The sequence below is a fragment of the Rhyacophila brunnea genome, unplaced genomic scaffold (assembly GCF_057557595.1).
Source record: "Rhyacophila brunnea isolate RB1 unplaced genomic scaffold, BYU_Rbru_1.0 scaffold_3, whole genome shotgun sequence".
Lineage (NCBI taxonomy): Eukaryota > Metazoa > Arthropoda > Insecta > Trichoptera > Rhyacophilidae > Rhyacophila > Rhyacophila brunnea.
The window spans coordinates 45,171,624-45,192,169 of record NW_028232965.1 but is presented as its reverse complement, the minus strand read 5'-3'; the positions used below and the strand labels follow the sequence as shown (position 1 = coordinate 45,192,169).

At 35.0% G+C, this 20,546-nt stretch overlaps 1 protein-coding gene across 1 annotated transcript; it reads right to left on the bottom strand.

Annotated features, from left to right (window-relative positions):
• On the bottom strand, positions 1-20,417 carry Sec24AB (Protein transport protein Sec24AB). Its single transcript, XM_085952352.1, has 15 exons — positions 20,241-20,417; positions 18,210-19,623; positions 18,020-18,122; positions 13,910-14,036; positions 13,242-13,583; positions 11,862-12,025; positions 11,114-11,187; positions 10,000-10,151; positions 9,699-9,852; positions 8,469-8,644; positions 7,804-7,914; positions 7,505-7,674; positions 5,379-5,605; positions 2,614-2,850; positions 1-260 (listed from the first exon to the last, which is right to left on the bottom strand). The coding sequence occupies exons 2-15, from the start codon at positions 19,610-19,612 to the stop codon at positions 149-151; spliced, it is 3,552 nt and encodes a 1,183-aa protein (XP_085808478.1). The 5' UTR covers positions 19,613-19,623; positions 20,241-20,417; the 3' UTR covers positions 1-148.
• Between the last annotated feature and the right edge of the window lie 129 nt (positions 20,418-20,546).

Here is a 20,546-nt window from a genome sequence, read left to right as displayed (position 1 = left end):
TTCATGAATTCGTAAGGAAAATACTCGCCACTCTTTAGTAAAATAATATTTTAATAATGTATCTATATAAATATAACAATGTGATAATATAAACTTATAAGTAAATCACTAGGTGAAAAAATATTAATTATCAATCACAGAAATAACTTTATTTAATCTGTGACTTTATGTGTTGAAGGAATTCATAATATGACAGCGCCGACTCCACTCTGTCATCGAGAAGTTTATCTGTAAACAATGTCCTAATGGGAGAGTTATCCCTGGAAAAGAAACATAACTTTTATTACACGATGGAAAATAACAATAGTGAACAAATATCTACACAACCAACTAACAAATAAAATCCTTACTTCTGTTTAGTGCAAATGTTATTATGGCCAGATGCAAAGTCATACTTAAATAGTCTTAGGTAGCCAAAATCGGCAACTTAGCGATGCACCGTTACACTTAATGCCAAAATAGAGAAACCCAAGTAACAGCTATCAAAATAAAGGAGTATATCGTACACAGAAAAAAAGTTTTTAGTTAATTAACTTGCGTTAAACCAAAATTAAATCGATTACCGATTATTCTATAAGTTTCTAAAGCCTTAATTAGGGTCTAGGACGATTCGGTGCTCAGACAAAGGGCGCCACACAATCAAATGAAATTCAAAAATAAATAGACGTTCGTGATTTATGGGTACTTTAAAAATATACATTTAACTTCTTCACCGCGGAGCATTTAATTACTACATTTAAATAACATGCTAATTATATCTAACGGCCCCCTAATGAGGACACAACAGGTGTGCTGTCCGCGAAATTATTAGAAGAGAGTGAGAATTTAAGCATGCACATGTTAATGATTTAATTATGCATATGTTTAAATTTCAACGAGAAGAGAGTTTTTTTATTATTATTTATAAAGCCTCAGACATGATAATTCTCAATCCGCAATAAAAAAATGTTCAGAGCAAAATGAATTAAAACTAATAAGTAGTAGATTGAAACCGATTAATATTCCTCGTCTACTTTCTGTATAAAATCTTAACGAGCATCTATTTATTTCATTCAACAGTGTTGAGCCCAATTGTCCTGGCGCCCAGTTGTCTTATTCCCCTTAATTACACTAGCAAACTCGCAGACCCTACCAGATCCAATGATCCGCACTGAACGTAGTGAGAAATTATCGACTTTAATCCTTTCCACGCGGACGGTACACCTGTTGTACACTAATTAATTGGCCATTCAATATAATTAGCATGTTATTTAAATGCGGTAATTAAATAGTAATTAAATGCTCCGCAGTCAATAAGTTAAATAGCAATTACATGAAACGGTTCAGTTACCAACCCGATCGTGTTGATGCTTGATTTGATTGCTTCATAATATATGCTCAGTTGCTAGTGTTAACAATACTACAAGTAAACCAAAAAATATCTATTCGCCAGTTTGGTAGCAACACTAAACAGTCTTGTCTCAGTAAAGGCAGTTTTGAGGATTCAGAAAAATGTAGTCTTTAAATGGGTCAAAGAGGTACCGAACCTGACTAATTGGAGACAAAATGTGTAAAATAACACGACTTTTCATACACATTTAAATTATTAGTATTATGTTACAACAATGTTTCCGCTGATAGTGTTTTTTGCCTAAATACAATATTTAGTTGGTGAAAGGGAGTGATATGTAATACATAGTAAGATTAATTATTATTTCTTGACATGAAACAATTGATATTAAAAATATTCCGAAGAAGTATGTATGTACTGATGTCTCTTGATTGTTATCATATAAAATAAATGGTATTTGACATTGAGGTTAATAAAATCAAATTCAATATCTTGTTACCCAATAAGCTAACTCGTTGACGACAAATTTACAAGGACATATTGATATACTAAAATTGACATAATTGTTATATACTATGTATCATTCAATTACTCTTCTAGGCCAAATATTTTCTTGGAATTTGTGTAGGTTACGAATTTTTCAATCTATGTTTAAAGTTAAGTATGCGTGTATCAGTAAGAATAAATTGAAAAGTTTTTTTTATAAACCTATGATAGAAATACACACTCAAATTATAGCTAGCTGTAATATTACGTTGCGCAGATGCGATTACTTTCTATGCGCAGGAAGTAGGCTGAGGCTCGGGGTGGATACTGTATTAATTGTCAACGGTTGCTATCGCTGATCGTGTTTAAATTGTGCATGTTGTATTGCCTCGTCTTGCTCAGTACCCCTCCCCCTCTTTCTTCTTTTCTACCCAAACAATCAAACGTTAAGGCAATGTGGTACATTTATATTATATATATATATATTTATATCTTACTCCCCAAACAGCTTATATAGGTACCTACCAAAGCCATTTTGACGATTCAAATAGGAATTGATTTTACTAATAAAATAATTCTTGAAAATGACATTAGAGTCTATATTAGTGGTACATATCATAAAAGCATAGCTACATTGCTTACTGGAAGATTTTAGTTAACAATTTTTTTTATTATATACGAATAAGTAGATTATTTATACATATCATGTACTTACAAATCTAACGCTGTGGCATGAAACTGGCGGCAGTTGTCACCAATACATTAAGAGTAATAAAGAATAAGGAAAAATAACTTACGCAATGACATGTATTGCAGCGCGATGCGATCTTTCATTGTTGAGATCGTCAATAAAGGCGTGCAGCAGAGTATTTTGTTCAGTCTTCAAAACGGGTATCGAATGACAATTGTCCCCGATAAATGTATTGCTGGCGATGCCTAATGTGTCCATTATCCAATTGGGGTCGACCTTATGGCCAATATATAAATACATTGTAAATTCATGGTCCAATAAATATGCTCCTGTCGAATTTATTCTGAAAATAAAAATAATTAATGATTTTTTATATTCAACGAATAATTCAAAAGGTATGAGAATGTAACATTATTTTTTGAATATACACGGCTAAAACATGAATCCGATGGATGCAGGTTCGAGTCCTGTCCAGAGCTATATTTTTTCAAGATTTTTTCTAATAATATGTATATTTCTGAGGTCTTTTCAAATGTGAAAACAATCAATTTAACATAATTTTGTATTACAAAACATAAAATATTTTAAGAAAATACTTAAGAAGAATTAATTAATAACAATTAAAGAATTGCACTGTATGTATGTACAGGTGACCCTCGACTTTCGTACGTACAGTAGGCGCTCGGTAATCAGGCACCCATATTTTTTCACCTATGCCGGATTGTCGGAAATGCCGGATTATTGGATTCCTATATGAAATAATTCTATCACAGATTTGTCGGGCACCAAACTGCCAAGCAAACGGCTCTCCGCTCTGTAATCTGGCAGTTTAATGTGAAACCTGCCGGATTATAGAGCAGGAGAGCTGAGTTGCAGAATGCCGAACTATTGGACGTGCCGAATTGGTGAACGCCGGATTACCGAGCGCCTACTGTAATTGGTTCCTGGAAATGTGTACGAATGTTGAATGTAGGAAAGTAGAGTTATGTAAAAAAAACATCAAAAAGTGTACCTACTTTAAAATATTTATTTATCAATGGGTATTATAATAGCAAACTGGTGTTTTCTTTATAAACTTGTCAAGAGAAAGTTGAATACCACCTTTTTTTGTGGAGAGAGGAGTGACTGCTGGAAGCACACAGTTTTTACATTATCACCAAAAATCTATATTTTAAGAAATACAGTCGAACTTGGTTATTACGAGGAAGATGGGAGCGACTGAATTTGCTCGTTATAACCATTACTCGTTATATCGTTATATAACATTTTTCGCGCCACGCTCTATTTAAGCAGAGAACATAAAAAATCTGAAAACCATCGTAAAAATCCCCGAAGTCCACAAAAGAAGTTGTTTATTGTACCTACTGACTTCACAAAGCCTGGATTTTTTACATGCAATTTCAACAATATGCATGGATACTTTTTCAATGTTGTCGGCGAAAACACCAATTAGGTACTTAGACACTTAATTAGTGTCATAAACGTAATCCGATCCCGGCGGTATCGGTCTAGTTAACGTCTGGTCGGATTTTATTGCTTAGGGTCGAAAATGTTGTTTTTAAACGATCGACACATTAAGAGTTTTACTCGGTATACTCGAGAAGTAGCTCGTTATAAAAGTGAATAAACGTATGGAGAAAATCATAAACTAAAATGTCAACGAATGTTTCCTCATTACATCCGAGATCTCACTATTTCCATGATCGTAATAACCAAGTTCGACTATATATGAAATAACGAATTATACAAAAATAGAACGTACAAAAGTCGAGGGCCGCCTGTACATGATATTTGGATTGTTTGGTAAGAATAGTTACATATCATAAAGATTCATAGTCTGACAAAATCTAACAAAAATCCTATCGAAATGTACATTTACAACATTAATATGATAAGCTGGTATAATTTAGGCCTCCGTTTCCTGAACTTACAACATGCTAGTACCCTTTTAGAGACAGATTCTGCCGGCATACCCCACTTTTATATTATGTTCCGAGCAGCTAATTTAAAAATTTCCTCTGAGAACAGAGTTATGACATCTATGCACAATATCATCATATTATTATTGTACACAGTGTGCAGATTAAAATTACAGTGCAAATATGTAGTATAATTATACAAGTCAAATATATTTTATGAAAAAAATGTTCAACACATTCAAATCTTTCATATATGTACCATTATTTGAGAAACACTGACAGGCATAGCAGTTATTTTTTACATATAGGAGCCATTTGATGGCCAGATTGAGTCAGCGATGATTAGATGCTCAATCGGAGGTAAGTGAGCAGTTTACCTGCCAGAACTCTAATAGTAATTAAATTTCGGCAAAAATTTCTTCATTAAAAAAATTTTATGTCATTATTATTTTCATATTATACCGAAACAATGTTGTCCCTTGTGGCAATGACCATTTATGGCCATTTAAACGATTAATAATTTTTTCATAAAAGGATATAAACGAGGATATGCTGTAAGAATTATAAGGATGCTGAAGTGTGCTGTGGAAGGGGAAACATCACAGAACATCCATTTAAGAAGCACCATGCTGTACTAGAAAAAGTATCATGGGGAAAGAGTTTCAGACCCTGTGTTTATATAAAGCCTAAGTGTACGTCCTGAGTGGCAGCATTCGGCGCAGCGTTGAGCGTTTTGCGCAACTCAAACGTATAACCGTGTGTGAAAATGTTCGTAGACAATGTCTTTTTTTTGGTTATACATTTATACGTTTGAGTTGCGCACAACGCTCAACGCTAGCACTGAGGCCTCACACTAAGTATTGGATAATCTCAAATTGAATTCCGTCTCAAAGTCACACAATTGCCATAATACAGTAAATAGTCTGAAGATTAGCCCCAGATCATGCCTTACCTTTCTGCGCTCAAGTGTAATCGTGGCGGACACGGAACGGCAATCTCTTCATTTTCATTTTCACTGTCTTGTGAAGCGACAAGATGGATGAAATCTGATAGATTATGGATCGGGTAGAGATCAGGGTAGACAGTACGCATCAAATTTGCTAAAGGCAGGCTCTTCATATTACACATGGCGAATACGCGATCGTCCAACCGAGTGGATGTCCCAGTACGAAAAGCAGGCTAAAAATAATCATAAAATACAATAAAATTATAATTGTACTACATTACAATAATATGATAGTTTGGGCAGGAAAAAAGAGTGGGTGAGGCTTCAATTGAGACAAGGCATAATAACAAACAGGTTCTAGACACTGTCGACGACAGCGACCATCGACATAAATTACATTACCCCACCACAAGTATTTTTGTACATCTTACTAATTTGTTAAGGGGCAGTGGCACTACTATATCTAAAAAGCAAGCCCACGGCCTCTCATGCCATTTATTGTGGCGCACTGATTAAATGGATATGAAAAAAAATCGTAACATTATATTATTATTAATTAATTACCTATAATAGGTTTTCAGTGAAATATGATAAAATATTTTCATTCATTAATTATGTATCACTTTTCAAGTTTATTAAAAAATTGGTCCTATTGATAAGAAGGTTGTGTATCACTGCATCAGTATGCAATAGTAATCAAAAACATAATAATCATATCACACTAAAAGAATTCAATGCTTTTGACAAGGTCCTGTCGCCAATAACTAAGTTTTATTTATGTACATGTTACACCGAATGTGCGAAATTGACTATTACATGAAATGGGCAAAATTTTGGCTAATTCATGTAATAGTCAAGCCTGTTGCCTTATTCATGAATTAGGTAAATTTTCTGCTGAGTACATGAATTCGCCAGGGTATGGAATTCTTGAACTGTCAACATGACAGAAGAAAAAGTAAATTTAATACGGATGGTTTTATTAGTTATAATTGGACATAATATAATATTATTATTATTAGGTTAGGTTAGGTTTTGTAATTCTGAATTAAAGTATTCAACTGAATGTCCATTTTGAGGTTAGCTATCAAGTGTCAACAAACTATCACAAACATTCAATCGACCAAGCACGAATCAAATCACGAAAATACTTTTCAATAAAATTCTTCCGTTATTATATTATAGTTCTAGATTTTTTTTGCGCATAGTAAATGGATATGAACGTCATTGCAGTTATTGATTGGTATATTTTTATATTATAATCAATGACATTATTTGACACATTTGTTTAGTTTGATTAGTTGCAAAAAATACCACCGGAGCGCGATCATCTATTTTGACCATAGATAATATATGTACATTTTGACCAATGCATGAGCATTTTGATACATTTAGTTTAGTTGCAAAAAATACCACCGTAGCGCTACTATCTAATTTGTCCAATACATGAACTAGACAGAAAAATTACTGCCAAATTCACGCACTCTCCCGATATTTTGTCTAATTCATGAATAAGGTAACGGGCTTGCATTTTTCATGATTTAGGCAAAATTTTGCCCATTTCATGTAATATTCAATTTCGCACATTCGGCGTAACATACACACCAATAACAATAAAACCAATCAATTATTTGTTATAACTGACTACCAAAGAAAAGTTTCATTTTTGTGATATAAATTTTCTGTTTAATCAAACAAACAACGCATAATAAGAAAATATAGTAACTCCCAATAGGTATCTCTTTGAATGTTTTAAAGGTAGAGGAAGGACATATTCTTCTGCCATTGCGGTCACGACAAAATCACTTTGGAACAGTGTTAGTGTCATTTGAAAGTAACGACACCAACACCTAAACGAGTCACCTGCACTGCCAGAAGATTTTGACACTATACTACCTAGTAATAAAAAATAAATAATAATGAAGAATAACTGAACTTTTTTACATTAAAATATAGGCTACAAGGGAACAGTCACACAAGTGAAACACATCAAAGATACGATACACCCAGGCTTGATAAAATCAAATAGATATGTTGTGACCTGAGTATGATTAACCAACGCCTTGCCGGTTGGACTACAGGCCAAGAGCAATATTATAATGGTGGTGATGAGCAAAAATAGATGTGGTACTTACATTTTTCAGTAGCGCATGTAAATAAAGAGGAAGCAATCTGATAGATACAGGCGCCATGAGACCCGGAGAGTGTCCACTGGCGAGTTTATGCGCTCCGAGAGCATCTACCGCTGCATTGATAAGAGCTTCTCGAGCGTCCGATAGAGATGAAGACTGAGACCGGTCGACGGCTAAAAACCACATACAATTATCCAACTTGCGAGTTTATGTGACAGAAATAGAAAATTATTTCTGTGTCCAACCTTCATTAAAATTGTTATTGCTAATTATTGATACTATATCATAGTATAAACACTAACCCATTTTTGATAGGAGACCAATAATGCATTGTTGATCAGCAGAATGAATAACATCATTGAGGGTCGATACAACTGGAAGGCACAGTGTGTGAACTCTAATTCTTCTTTCACCTAAAACAAAACAGGAGTAATTCAACGTGTGTCTTCAAAATCCTAATGCTTAAATCAGCTGCAAGTCATACAAGATTGGAGATTCATGTCTAGTATACTTCACACCTGGTGTCCGGTGTCTGGTGGACCGCATCGAGACATAAACGCATATAATCATAACTAACAAACAGTACATATTATATAAGTGACTTTTGTTACCAAGCGACAATTCAATTTTTTGTTTACAAATAATGTAGCCAACAAAGGGAATATTGTTTTTTCTAAACTTACCGAAAAATGACTAAAAAAACATTCTGATATTTTGACCCCATCGGGAATCGAACCTGGAGGCCTCGGATGAGAAACCAGTGTCTTAGGCAGTGGACTACGAGGGCTAATAACGGTTCTGGACACGTTTCACTAAAAAACTAACCTAGGTAATACCAGATTTTTCTACCGACTATCTCATTTAGTCGTCGTATACACAGTGTAATGTACATTCCTCATTTAAACATAAAGTAATGCAACCAAATAAATTTATATATCAGACGTCAACACTAATCAAAGTATAATACCTTTACTACTGGTGTAAAGCAACGCAGCTTGAAAACAAACGTGTTGCACGTCTGAGAGATTCTCTTCAATGGCGAGTTGCATACCGAAACCCGAGTCCGGGCTCACATTCGGCAGGGACAACAGATCCGTGGACCGCACAAAGAAGCTACCGTGGAATGTGTGTATTGCTAGGCCTCTGTAAACAAATTAATAAATACAATAAATTAGGGATTGAAATCACACACAGAAATTTCAATCCACATTATTTAGTCACATACAGTAAAACCTCGTTAATACAAATTCCATGGGACCGAAAATCGAAAAAAAATTCGAATTACGAAATATGAAATGTATGAAATTATTAAAATTTTGAAAAAAAAATTTTTTTTTTGACTTTCATTAATTTTGTTTCCGATCATAGATGTGCCTACCGAATTTCCGATACAATTCTTTCAAATTAGAGTCTGTGCAAATACCATGTACCATTAATCCATAAATTGAAGTTACCAAGTAGCTAGAATTATAGAAAAATAGGAAATATTTTTTATTTTTCCAATTTGTCAACACAGTTTATTGTTTGGCATTGGTTCTATAGTAAAACTATGTGAAAATCCAATAAACAATCAACAATTAAATACCTACAGCCCTGAAATATGTGAGTTATCCTTTGTGTGGAGTGCAGTTGTGCCTTTGATGACATACCGCTGTGTGTCAATGGGTCATAAAATGTCAGGATTATTTTTATTAACTTCATAAAACAAGTCATTTTTGATGTTTTAAGAAAAGTCTGACACAATTTTCAATGACAGACTCATGAAATAGTGTACTTTATTACGATTTATCGAATATTTTTATTTTTATATGCCAGGACTGAAATCATTTCGAATTAGGAAATTCGAATTAAAGGTTTGGTTTTATATGAAAATAAGTAATGTTCAAGGGACTATTTTTCGCGAAAATTTCGAATTACGACAAATTTCGAATTCTCAGTGTTCTTAGTAACGAGGTTTTACTGTAGTACTATGTACCAGATTTTTTTATATTCCTAAATCATTTACTGACATCATTTTAACAAAGATGAGCTAATTTTAGTCCACAGGTCTTAAAAAAGGGATCTTTAGTTGATGACAGTAAAAAGCAGATTAAAATCGTTTTTGTTAATTTTACATAATCGAGTTTCACTAAAAATAATTGACGGATAACAGCTTGACAGTATTTACATATACTAACTGAAGACAAATAATTCTTACCGTGTACAGCGAACTCTCATAACTGCCTCGAAGCCAATTTTTCTCGTTAAGTATCGAGTGAAGATGCGCTGCAGTTCGCTCGCCTGCTTTTCTCTATTCCCTTTGAACAATGGCTGGTGGTAAACAGAACCCCCACTAAATCGACTGATTCCACCTGGAAATAATATATTCTAATATCAGACACAGGGGATATTTTAATAATTATTATTATTCTCGCTATATTTAGTATATTTACATTTTGGCTTTGACATGCGGGTTGGTAGTTAATGCAGAAAAATCAATGTATATTTTCTATACTCACTGATTGTACTTAGATCCGCGTACTGCGAATTGAGCAAAAATAGATCCACTGCGACTTGTACTCCACTACAATCTAAAGCGAGACGTTTGTAGAAGTCAGTAGCCGGATTTAAATGAGCCACATCCTTCGAAGAACGATTATTTGGGTCCTCTCTGAAAACGATATTAAAGAATAAGCAATGAATTACCAATTCTTGACAAATACCCATATATCAGTGGCGAAGGGTGGAGGTAGGCGGTTAAGATCCACCATAAATAGTGCACACTAAACTTTGTCAGTCATAGGTATTTGTTTTCATTTAAATAAGACTACAATTTACAGGTTAGTTTAAAATTCAATTAAACGCTGCGAAAACGAAGGCATAATAGAAAATAGCCAAAAAATATTCGTCTACCTATTAAATATCTGAATTTATGCAATTCAATCATACATAAACGTTGGATATTTTATAGATAGAATAATATTTTTTATGTTATAGTTTGGTTTCAACAGGGCTTAATGAATTTAAAAAAATCAACCAATAATATGTGAAATAAGTTTAAACAAGTATTAAACAAATAAGTATGAATGAAATAGTGTGCACAATTTTGTCATATCGCCCAAAATATGCCAAAACTATTATGGTTTGGTTAGGCAGGGTTTAATTGATTTTTAAAAACTAACCAACACCATCAGCTGTAAATTGTGTTCAATAAAAACAAATACCTACGTATGACCAACAAAGTTTAATGAGCATTATTTATGGCGGATCTTAACAGCCTACCTCCAACCTTCGCTACTGCCATATATAATATAAATTCTTGGAAAATGAGACAAAAAAACGGACACTGGAAAAACAGAAGATCATTTTATTATTCCTTCTTCTTTAAGTGCTTTGTCTGGCCTTACTAACATTGGTAATCACCTTCCATCTCGGTGTTGTGTTAACCAAGACAGCTCCTCGGCACCTTGTATTCCAGTCTAATCTTGGATATCTTTTTTAACTATAATTTTTTTTAATTCCATGTAAATTAATTCTTCTTTTGTAATCAGTGTATTATAACCGTGGTTACAATTCACCGATAATTGATTTAGTTATCACTTTTACAACTCAGAAGAAAAAAATATAAATTACCTAGCCGTTAGAGCTCCAGGTCCTATGTTCGGCAGACAAGTCTGAAAGACAGTGATGCGTCCGCCAGTTGGACCCTGGAAAATGAATTATTTTTCTGAAGAAATTGAAATTAAATAAAACTAGTTTTTTGTATACAACATGTTGTTACATTTTTATTTATTTGGCTTATCATAATATATTGTCACTTGTATATTACATAGTTATAGTGCACAATGAAGATCTTAAAGGGGTTTCTATAAGGTGAATTTGTGAAAAAGGGTGGGGATAAAACGTAATCCAGCGTATCACCAGATAAAAAAGGACTGCATAAAACCCTATTGAAATCGATTGAACTAGATTAAATACTTTAATTTATTTTCAGAAGTGTGCACGGTTTATTAAAGATGAATTGGTTAAAAATTTTCTTTACTAAAATTGAGGAAACAATATCAATTGGTAATTGATACTTTAAAATGCTGTAGTACACATTTTCACCAAGCAAAACATGATCATTATATCATATTATGTTTAGGTAGAATAATATACGTATTATCCCGCCCACACAATCCGTGAAAATGGTCAAATTCTAATTCAATGATTATTTGTTTGTCGGATAAATACTTTGGACAGCGGGGAAAAGTAGTTTTGTACATTTCTTCAGAATTAAGTCTAATTGTTAGCAAGTAATTGGCCACAAATTTATATACCATGCTAACATGATATTATTATAGTAATTAATCATTTTACGTAGATAATTTTAATTAATTACCATAAGTTTGTGTGCAGCCTGTAGAGCAGCTCCTAGCGCACTCTGCGTAGAAGACGGTGATGGAGATCCGTGTCTCACCGGTAGAGCCGCCAAGAGTTCTAATATCGCAGTGCGTCTCTCAACCAAGTTTACCAGAAGGTCTTCGGGACTCGGCAAGAATATATCTGAGAAAAAAATGTAAAACTCAGTCAAAAACTTCAATGACAATATTTTACTTAAGGACGGTGGCGAATTAATAGTGGGTACAACAGGGGCCAGTGTGATTCATATTTCAGTCGAAGAGAGTCCACAGAGCGAGTACCACGTCATTTTAAATCAAATTTACAACAAAATCCCTGGTCATCAAAGATTTCATTTTAAAAACATAATAATTATTGTCGGTAAAGCAATTCATTGCAATGATTTATTAGGTTCCGTCACCGCTGTTCGCCGGCCGGCCGAATGTAATTTAATGTGAAAAATAATAAAAGTATATAGGGTGCCTGCACGATACCTAATATTTATTTTTAGGCGTTATAAATTATTTCGTGCATTGGCTTTACTCAACCAACAAAATACAATAACGGTACCTATCTATTGTTTCACTAGTACATATTATAAAAAAGTTGCGTTACTAGTTTGTAAAAGTGTCAGACTAAACTTAAACTAATCGGGTACATCACTAAATATATTCTACGTTTTTTTAAAATATGCATTACAATTAAATAATACTTACCTATTTTTTTTAATAATGATGTAGGTCTTACACATTAAAAATAAATACTATTCTTTAATAATGTTTTTTGGATAGCACATGAAATAAAAATGTATGTAGATAATATGTGTTTCAACATCCTTCGTATGTTTAGTTCTTGTACAATTTCAGGTTAAAAAGTTATTAATCTATTTCTAAGTTTCTAAACTAATAAACTAAACTCTAAGTTTAAAAACGTTACAATATCCACCATATTGGTTGCAATATTTAACACCAAACAGCTGATTAACATATTGAATTTAGTAACATTTAAGTATATTAGAAGTACTATTTTTTGGTCACCCCATACTCGCTTAGTTGTGAGTGAGTTTGTTTGTTTTAAATTTAATTTAGTGACCATTGCTTTTGAGGCACGCATCGGCGGCGAATTTTTAATATTACTAGTAGACCAACTATTTCGGGCCACATATAAAAATATCATATTTTCAATTCTCAAGGGCATTTCTGTAGAGCGTCCCCTTAAGTGATCTGATATAAATATATATTAGATATTTCTAATTAATTTTACGAAAAAAGTTTACAATGGATGCGTAGATAACTGGAACTATCAACATAGTGTAAGACAGGTGAAGATGGACTTAATGAACGCCACTACATTCTATCATGTATTTATAATATTTTCGTACCTTCAATGTCGATGACTGTCATTTCTCGCGGCCTACTCGCACCTTCTCCTAGGAAATAAAAGTGCACCGCACTATCGAAACAAATGAAAGCTAGCTGCGTTCTAGTGTCTCCCGGCAATGAGTCAATCTGCTCCGTAATTGTCTGGCAAACAATCTGGAGGTAGCCGCTCTCCGCCGCCGCCGCGGACACGTCGAACAAGAATAGATATGCGGCAGGCTGCGGTGGTCGTAACATGTATTCACTGGGAGCAATGTATTCAATCGTCGCCGATTGGATCTCGGGACGTCTGGTGGGATCGCCGTATGACTTTGTCACAGGATCATATTGGAATTCTTCCGGCACTGCAATAAAAAATATTTTGTAGGGTGTGCCATGAGTTAAGTATCTATCTAATTATCCAAGGGAGAAGTTTTTAAACTCTTTCATTTCACAGTACCCTTAGTATAAAGGTTCTTTCACAGCACATTGCAAAAGATATGCTTTGAGCAGCCGATTGAAAATTTTCCCTTCATAATCATATTCGAAATTTTTTAGTTTTTCTCGAAGGTGTTGATCGCTTTTTCAGGTTTGAAAGTGACTTTAAGTTTTGCCGTAAAGTGTATGATAATGGAAGAGCAGTTAGAATCTTGATTTACATACAAATAATATATTAAGAGATAATACTTACAATCATTTACCCTGTAGCAAAGATTACACTTCCATCTTTTCAAATCAATAAAATAAACAAAAGGGTTGATGTAGGTGCGGCAAGCCCGACACCGCACAATCGAACTGCATTGGATTACAGGGAGATGCTGGAAACAAACAATATTTCTTAGAAGTACTTTATAATCATAGATCGCACATTAAAACAGAATTTCAACCTAGAATAATTGATGTTGATGTACTTACCTATTTTCGATGTACGAGGGTGGGTCAATAATTCCTTAGAAAAAAGCATTAAAACACTTTTTATTTTTGTATTTTTTTTTTATTTCTCAACATAATCTCCTTGGAGCTCAATACACTTGGTTAGACGTTTCTCAATTTTTTTTAAGCCGTCAGAAAAATAAGTTTTTGGAAGGTCCTCAAAATAAGCATTTGTCCGATCGATGACTTCTTCATTTGAAAAAAAACGTTGTCCACTTAGCCATTTTTTTAAGTTTGGGAAAAGGAAAAAGTCACTGGGGGCTAAATCTGGCGAATACGGTGGGTGGTCGACCAATTCGAACTTCAATTCTTCAATTTTAGCCATTGATCGTAAACATGTGTGAACACGGGCATTGTCCTGATGAAAGAGGATTTTTTTCCTGTTTAAATGAGGCCGTTTTTCTTCAATTTTGTTTTTTAGCTGGTCCAATAAAGATGCATAATAATCCCCTGTTATTGTTTTTCCTTTTTCCAAATAGTCAACGAAAATAATTTCACGTGCATCCCAAAATACAGTAGCCATAACCTTACCAGCTGATTTTACGGTTTTCGCCTTCTTTGGACATGGTTTGCCTTCGCAATCCACTGCTTTGACTGTTCTTTCGTCTCGGGAGTATAGTGGTGTATCCATGTTTCATCTACAGTCACAAAGCGACGAAAAAATTCATCCGGATTGCGTTGCATGAGCGACAACAGGGCTTTAGAGGCCACCACCCTATTGCGTTTATTGTCGACTGTGAGCAAACGCGGCACCCATCTTGCAGAAATATTTTTCATGCCCAATTTGTCATGTAAAATAGAAATGACGCTACCTTTTGAGATCCCTGTAACCTCAATTATCTCACTCAACTTTAATCTTCGGTCAGTTAACACCATATCGTGGATTTTATTGATCATTTCTGGTGTAGTCACCTCTACAGGACGTCCTGAGCGTGGTTCATCCTTTGTTGATGTACGACCACGTTTAAATTCATTTAACCAGTTATAAATAGTTGCAAGTGAAGGAGCAGATATGCCGTGAACTAAATCCAACTCATTTTTTATTTCCTTTGCTGTTAACCCTTTTATATTAAAATGTTTAATAACAGCTCGAAACTCAATTTTCTCCATTTTCCATTTTTCCATTTTCCACAAGCAAATTTTTTTTTTAAATGTACGAGAAACACACAACAACCCGACCGATCTGATTGAAACTTCGCAGCATACTGAATCGGTAGTGCCGCTTCATGAAAACAAACCGCTTACAGTACAATTCGCGCCACCTGTCGGCTTTTCTAAGGACTTATTGACCCACCCTCGTAAATCGAAAAACAAATTAGCTATATCAATAATTACAAATTGATATGATATAATAGATATTAAAAAAAACAGACGATTATCACTTTTATTTCTTTGATATCTCAATGCAAATTTTGGTTATTTTGTTTGCGGTGGGTTATAAAATATCTTCTGAAGATGGGATAAATAAACAAATATGCCTATATAAAAAACATACTTTACATTCACATAAATAATACATATATTTTTCGAAAGAATAATATTTTTATTCATAAGATGTTTATGATAATAAATGTCTTGAAACATTTTTCAGATAGATTTTCTATAAACATGATTACACGAAACACATACACGATTTTGTGTGTTTCACTTATTCAAACAAATAATTTAGTTTTTATCAGTGGTTTATTTGGATAAATGCACTGTCCCTAGCATTTGGACAATACTACATCAGTTGACGAGTGCCTACAAATAAATGATAAACTGGTTTCAATTAGTTGAACATTTATTACATTTTTCATACTGCTAGTCTTTTGTGTTTGCGTAGATTATAGGTACTTAATCCATACAATTTTGCATTGATGGAAATAAGTAAATGACATTCAATATCATATTTACTCGACATCTATTTACAATACATAATATTTATATGCCACCTGTCACATCTGCGTCATTATTGTAAATAAAAAAACCAAAGATATCTATCTGTTTGGATTTGCATTTGACAATGAATTTTGGGACAATCTGAATTTGGTTTAGAATGTTTTAATACTTTTTGCTTGACTGATTTATGAGTTTTGCTACAAAAAGTTGTCCATATTATGCCAATTCTTCATCAATAGAAGCGCTGCCCACATCCAAAAACTTTAAATATGCGCAGCACCAGTTGGATTTATAAACACCATCCACTCCACTACCACTGCTTTGCTTATTAACATGGATCTTTTTCAATTCATTCTGCTATTAAGACCTTAAGTTATGTAATTTTCTAGTGACTTCTCCAGGGCCAGTTGAAAATTCCGTTGCGATGTTAGTAAATAGGGTGCTTTCTTGTTCTTTATTCTGTTTTTGAAATCTTCATTTTAACAATCCCATAAAGAAGAATTGCCTGAATAAAGTTCTATTAACGTCATAACATCACCAAATGACTATAATAATACTCCGGCCTGCCATTATTAATACAAAATATAATAAAATTTACCATAAAATAAACAAAAAACTGTCCCTGTCAAGGCCTGAACAAAAACGATGCATGAGTGCGAGTGAGAAAGTATTCGGCACCCTTATAATCTCTGCGACACGCGCTAGATAAAGATAAAAGGTCTACATATGTTTTAGGTAGTTTCCAAAAGTATCGCTGACAAATCGCGGTGAATCGCTTCACGTAGCGTCGTAGCTCGTGTTGCTAAATTGCTATTTTTTGTGTTAAACATAAAGTCAGTGGTAAATATTTTTAGTTAATTAAGTAGGAAACATGGTTTTGTGTGTTGTATTAAAATATGGTAGTCGTACTGATAAGCAAGAAGATGGTATTACGTTTCATAGGTAAGTTGATACATGTTCGTGATAATTTATTTGTATATTATTATATATTTTAATATCAGTGACCTAGTGTTTCTTTAAAATAACTTAAATTATGGATATCTTTACCTAATGGTTGCATTTTGACCGCTTAAAAATACTGTATAACGTAAAAAAATAGGAAATTATATTTTAATTCTGAGCGTCTAGTGCGAGCACTTTGGGCGAGCACTACCGAAATGGTCTATGGTCTCGAACATTTGTAGACGAATGCGTTCGCTCGCTCACAAACCAAACGCATGGCACGCAGCTTCATTTAGCAATGCAACGGGTGGCGCGGCGTCTAGATGTATCTATAGTCTATGGTCCCTGTGATTTCGAGATATTCGAAACTAGTCATATTACATGCGGAACCCATTGGAAGTTGTTTAACTTGCTCTTTATTAGAACACGGAGCAAGGACTGTCTGCTGTCTGACAGCTTGTTAGATTTCTCGCAGAAGTTTTCTCACAATGGAAATACAGCCAAAGTTAGGGCTCTAACACAACTGCACCAAGTTTGGTGATCTTATAGGAAAACGGAGATATTTACAGTCTAGGATTGTTTTTCTACATTTGTTAAGAGTTTGTAATGTAATGTAAAATCACTACTTCTCAGGAGAACCAAACAAAGATCGAATTTTGAATAACTCTGAAAGGGAACTCCAATGTTTCTATGCGGAATTTAGTAATTCAGAGGGGTTAATTTGGCTTTGTCCTTTTTCTCACACATGCATTAAAGTTAATTTGGTATATTCCAATCATTTTAAAATTTTCAAGATTTACCTACGACATACGTCTGAAATCACAACTTTTCGGAATAGTTTCATTACTTCAGAAGAGAACTTCCCTGTTTCCTATTGAAATCTACTAGTTTAGCTAAGTCAATCATCCCTTTTCTCCTTTATTATGATTAATTATTTATTAATTTTGGTATACCTATATATCTACTTTTCCAGTTATCTCCCTTTTGTTCCTTTCCTCCACATATCCTGTACTAAGTAAAATAAATAAAAATCTGTAATACTTACATTTAAGTCTTTGAAAGGGTGAATCAATATTCCCAAAGGCAATCTAGATTTTTGTAACAGGCTGTGAGTTTCCGGTATTTTACTGACAGTGCATCTGAATATTCTGTAATGGTACGAAAATAGTTAGGATTCAATATTAAATTGAGCATATATTATCGTAATATTGAATTGATACGTCAAAGGCACTCACTCAGAACTACAATTGATGGACTGTACAAATTGTTGATTCAATTTAATAATGGGGGGCTCCAGTTTCTGTTCGGGAAGTACATTCCTACATTGCATGAGGTCTACCGATTCGTGGCCCCACATTTTGCTAAAGCTATTTTGGGTGACACTCATTCCCCCCATCTGGCGGGCGAGGCCTTGCTGTCCATTGTACTGGTCGGGGGCGTACTGTAAACCGGGCGCTGGCTGAGGTGGATACTGCGGCTGGGCGGTGGGAGGTGGAGGAATATTTTGCTGAGGATGGTTCTGTACGGCAGGGGGTAAATTCTGTGGAGGTTGACTAGGAGGATAAGACTGGTAGGAGGGAGGATATGTATTATTCGTTACGGGAGGCGGGGGAACAGGCTGCTGAAACACGTTGGGAGCGTTCACGGGAGGCCGTATCGAAGGCTGCATATTTGAATTCGGAGGTAAACTATTGGTTGCAGGTGGGCCATGGGCCGGGAAATTTCTCACATTCTGAAGAGGCTGCTGCATTGCAGCGGGGCCTAGGCCGGATGCCAGAGGTGGCATGTTAGAATTGATCTGCCGACCAGGGAAGGGTAACGAAGATGGGCCGGTCATCCCAACAGATCCCGCCATTGGCGGGCGGTGCCCTGCATTCGACTGGCCTGGCTGGTTATGAGCGGGATAGCCACTCGGCATTGAGTTTGTAACGACATTGGGAGGAAAATTTTGGGCGCCGAGCGGAGCCTGCGGACGAGGGAATAAATTGTATGCCTGCGGAGGATAAACATTCGGAGCGGTCGGTTGTGTCTGAGAATTGGAAACATTTGTTGCGGGCCGCAGCGATGAATTCGGGGGTTGAGAAGCAAGCATGTTATTTTGGGGAGCCAATGTCGAATTGACATCGGCGACCGGGGGTCGAGGAAAGTTTGAAGTGGGAAGAGGCGGTTGCTGCGGAAAGCTCTGAGGTGCCCGGTTGGGAGTGGAATTGGGCACTCCAGATGAAGGCTGCGTGAAAGACGGCCGCATAACATTACTCTGGGGGGGATACTGCGATGGGGGAACGGGACTGTGGGAAACACCTGAATGGTTCATGGCGGGGGAGTTATTTCTGGACGAGTGCAGGCTTGAGTTATTATTATATGTGGAGGTGTGCATTGGCGGCCGCAAGGCGGGTGAGGAAGCATACGGCAGAGGCGTGGTTCCGGGCGAATCAGCGAGACCGTTGGGATTGTTATAGACATTGCTGTGGCCAGGCCCCTGGTATTGATTGGGCGGCCTCGCGGGCTGGGCATTATTCAACATCATGTTTGGCATGCTGCTAAAAGACTGAGCCCCCATCGGTGGCATCTGTTTTGCGGCCGGATTGCCGATGTTTTGTACCGCCGGCGGGACCGCCGCGTTCGGGTTTTGTGACATTTTATTAGATTCTGAAACAAATCACAGTAAAATAAAATTAAAAAACGAATCTGAAATTTTTCTCTAAAATAGTCAAGTAACTACAATATATAAATACTCTGCTTAGCAAATCACCTGCATCACCTGCATCACCGATTCTCATTCTTTACTACCACGGTATAAACTGTAAATGTAGCTTATCAGGTCCCTACGCAAGAAACAAAGGTTAAAAGTAATGAGTAGATAAGTAAGAATCTCGATTTGGGATCCTGTAAGCAAATTTTTAGTATTTACGATACGTATTCATGTTTATTTATTAATAATAGTTATTTTAGAATTAATTCTACTGTCCAGTTTATGCGGAATAAATGAAATCAATCATAATAATGTATGTTCTGCGAATATCTATTCACAACTTTCCAGACATTGATGTCATCATACGTCATATTATTTTCGGGAAATTTGGTTAAATCGGCAAGGAGGTAATTTATAAAAGCAGGCGATTTGTCGAAATGTTTCCTATATTTTAATTTATAAGATTACACTAGTAAAACATGCAAAATCATGCCCTTACGTAAAAATTGACGGATGAGAAATACAAATTGACATTAGATGAGAAAATGTTTATTGAAACTTCATTATTTTTTACCTTCAATTAAGAAGTTTGGTCAATAAATTGTGAGTTTGTTATTAAGTGTACAATTCATTTGCTATTCACTACACCATTTTAAAAGAACTTTTGGGGAATCAAGCCTTCAAATTTTATAAATTTAGCAAAAACACACGAGCCCTGACTTACGTGGCCGCGCTCACTTGAAGGCTATCTAGCGGTATAATTATAAATTACGCGGCCATGACCTGAAAAGTATAATTTTTATTTTATTATATCAAATTTTGTCATTTATTATGTTAAAATTTTGTGTCGGAATATGTTTATCTTAACGTTAAATTAAAT

Excerpts from the sequence above, each read along its gene's own strand:
- Sec24AB (XM_085952352.1), bottom strand. The coding sequence starts at position 19,612 with ATGTCACAAAACCCGAACGCGGCGGTCCCGCCGGCGGTACAAAACATC. Across the intron at positions 8,645-9,698 it reads ATGAGAGTTCGCTGTACACG|AGGCCTAGCAATACACACAT; the intron begins GTAAGAATTATT and ends ATTTGTTTACAG. Across the intron at positions 261-2,613 it reads GCTGCAATACATGTCATTGC|GGATAACTCTCCCATTAGGA; the intron begins GTAAGTTATTTT and ends TTTCTTTTCCAG.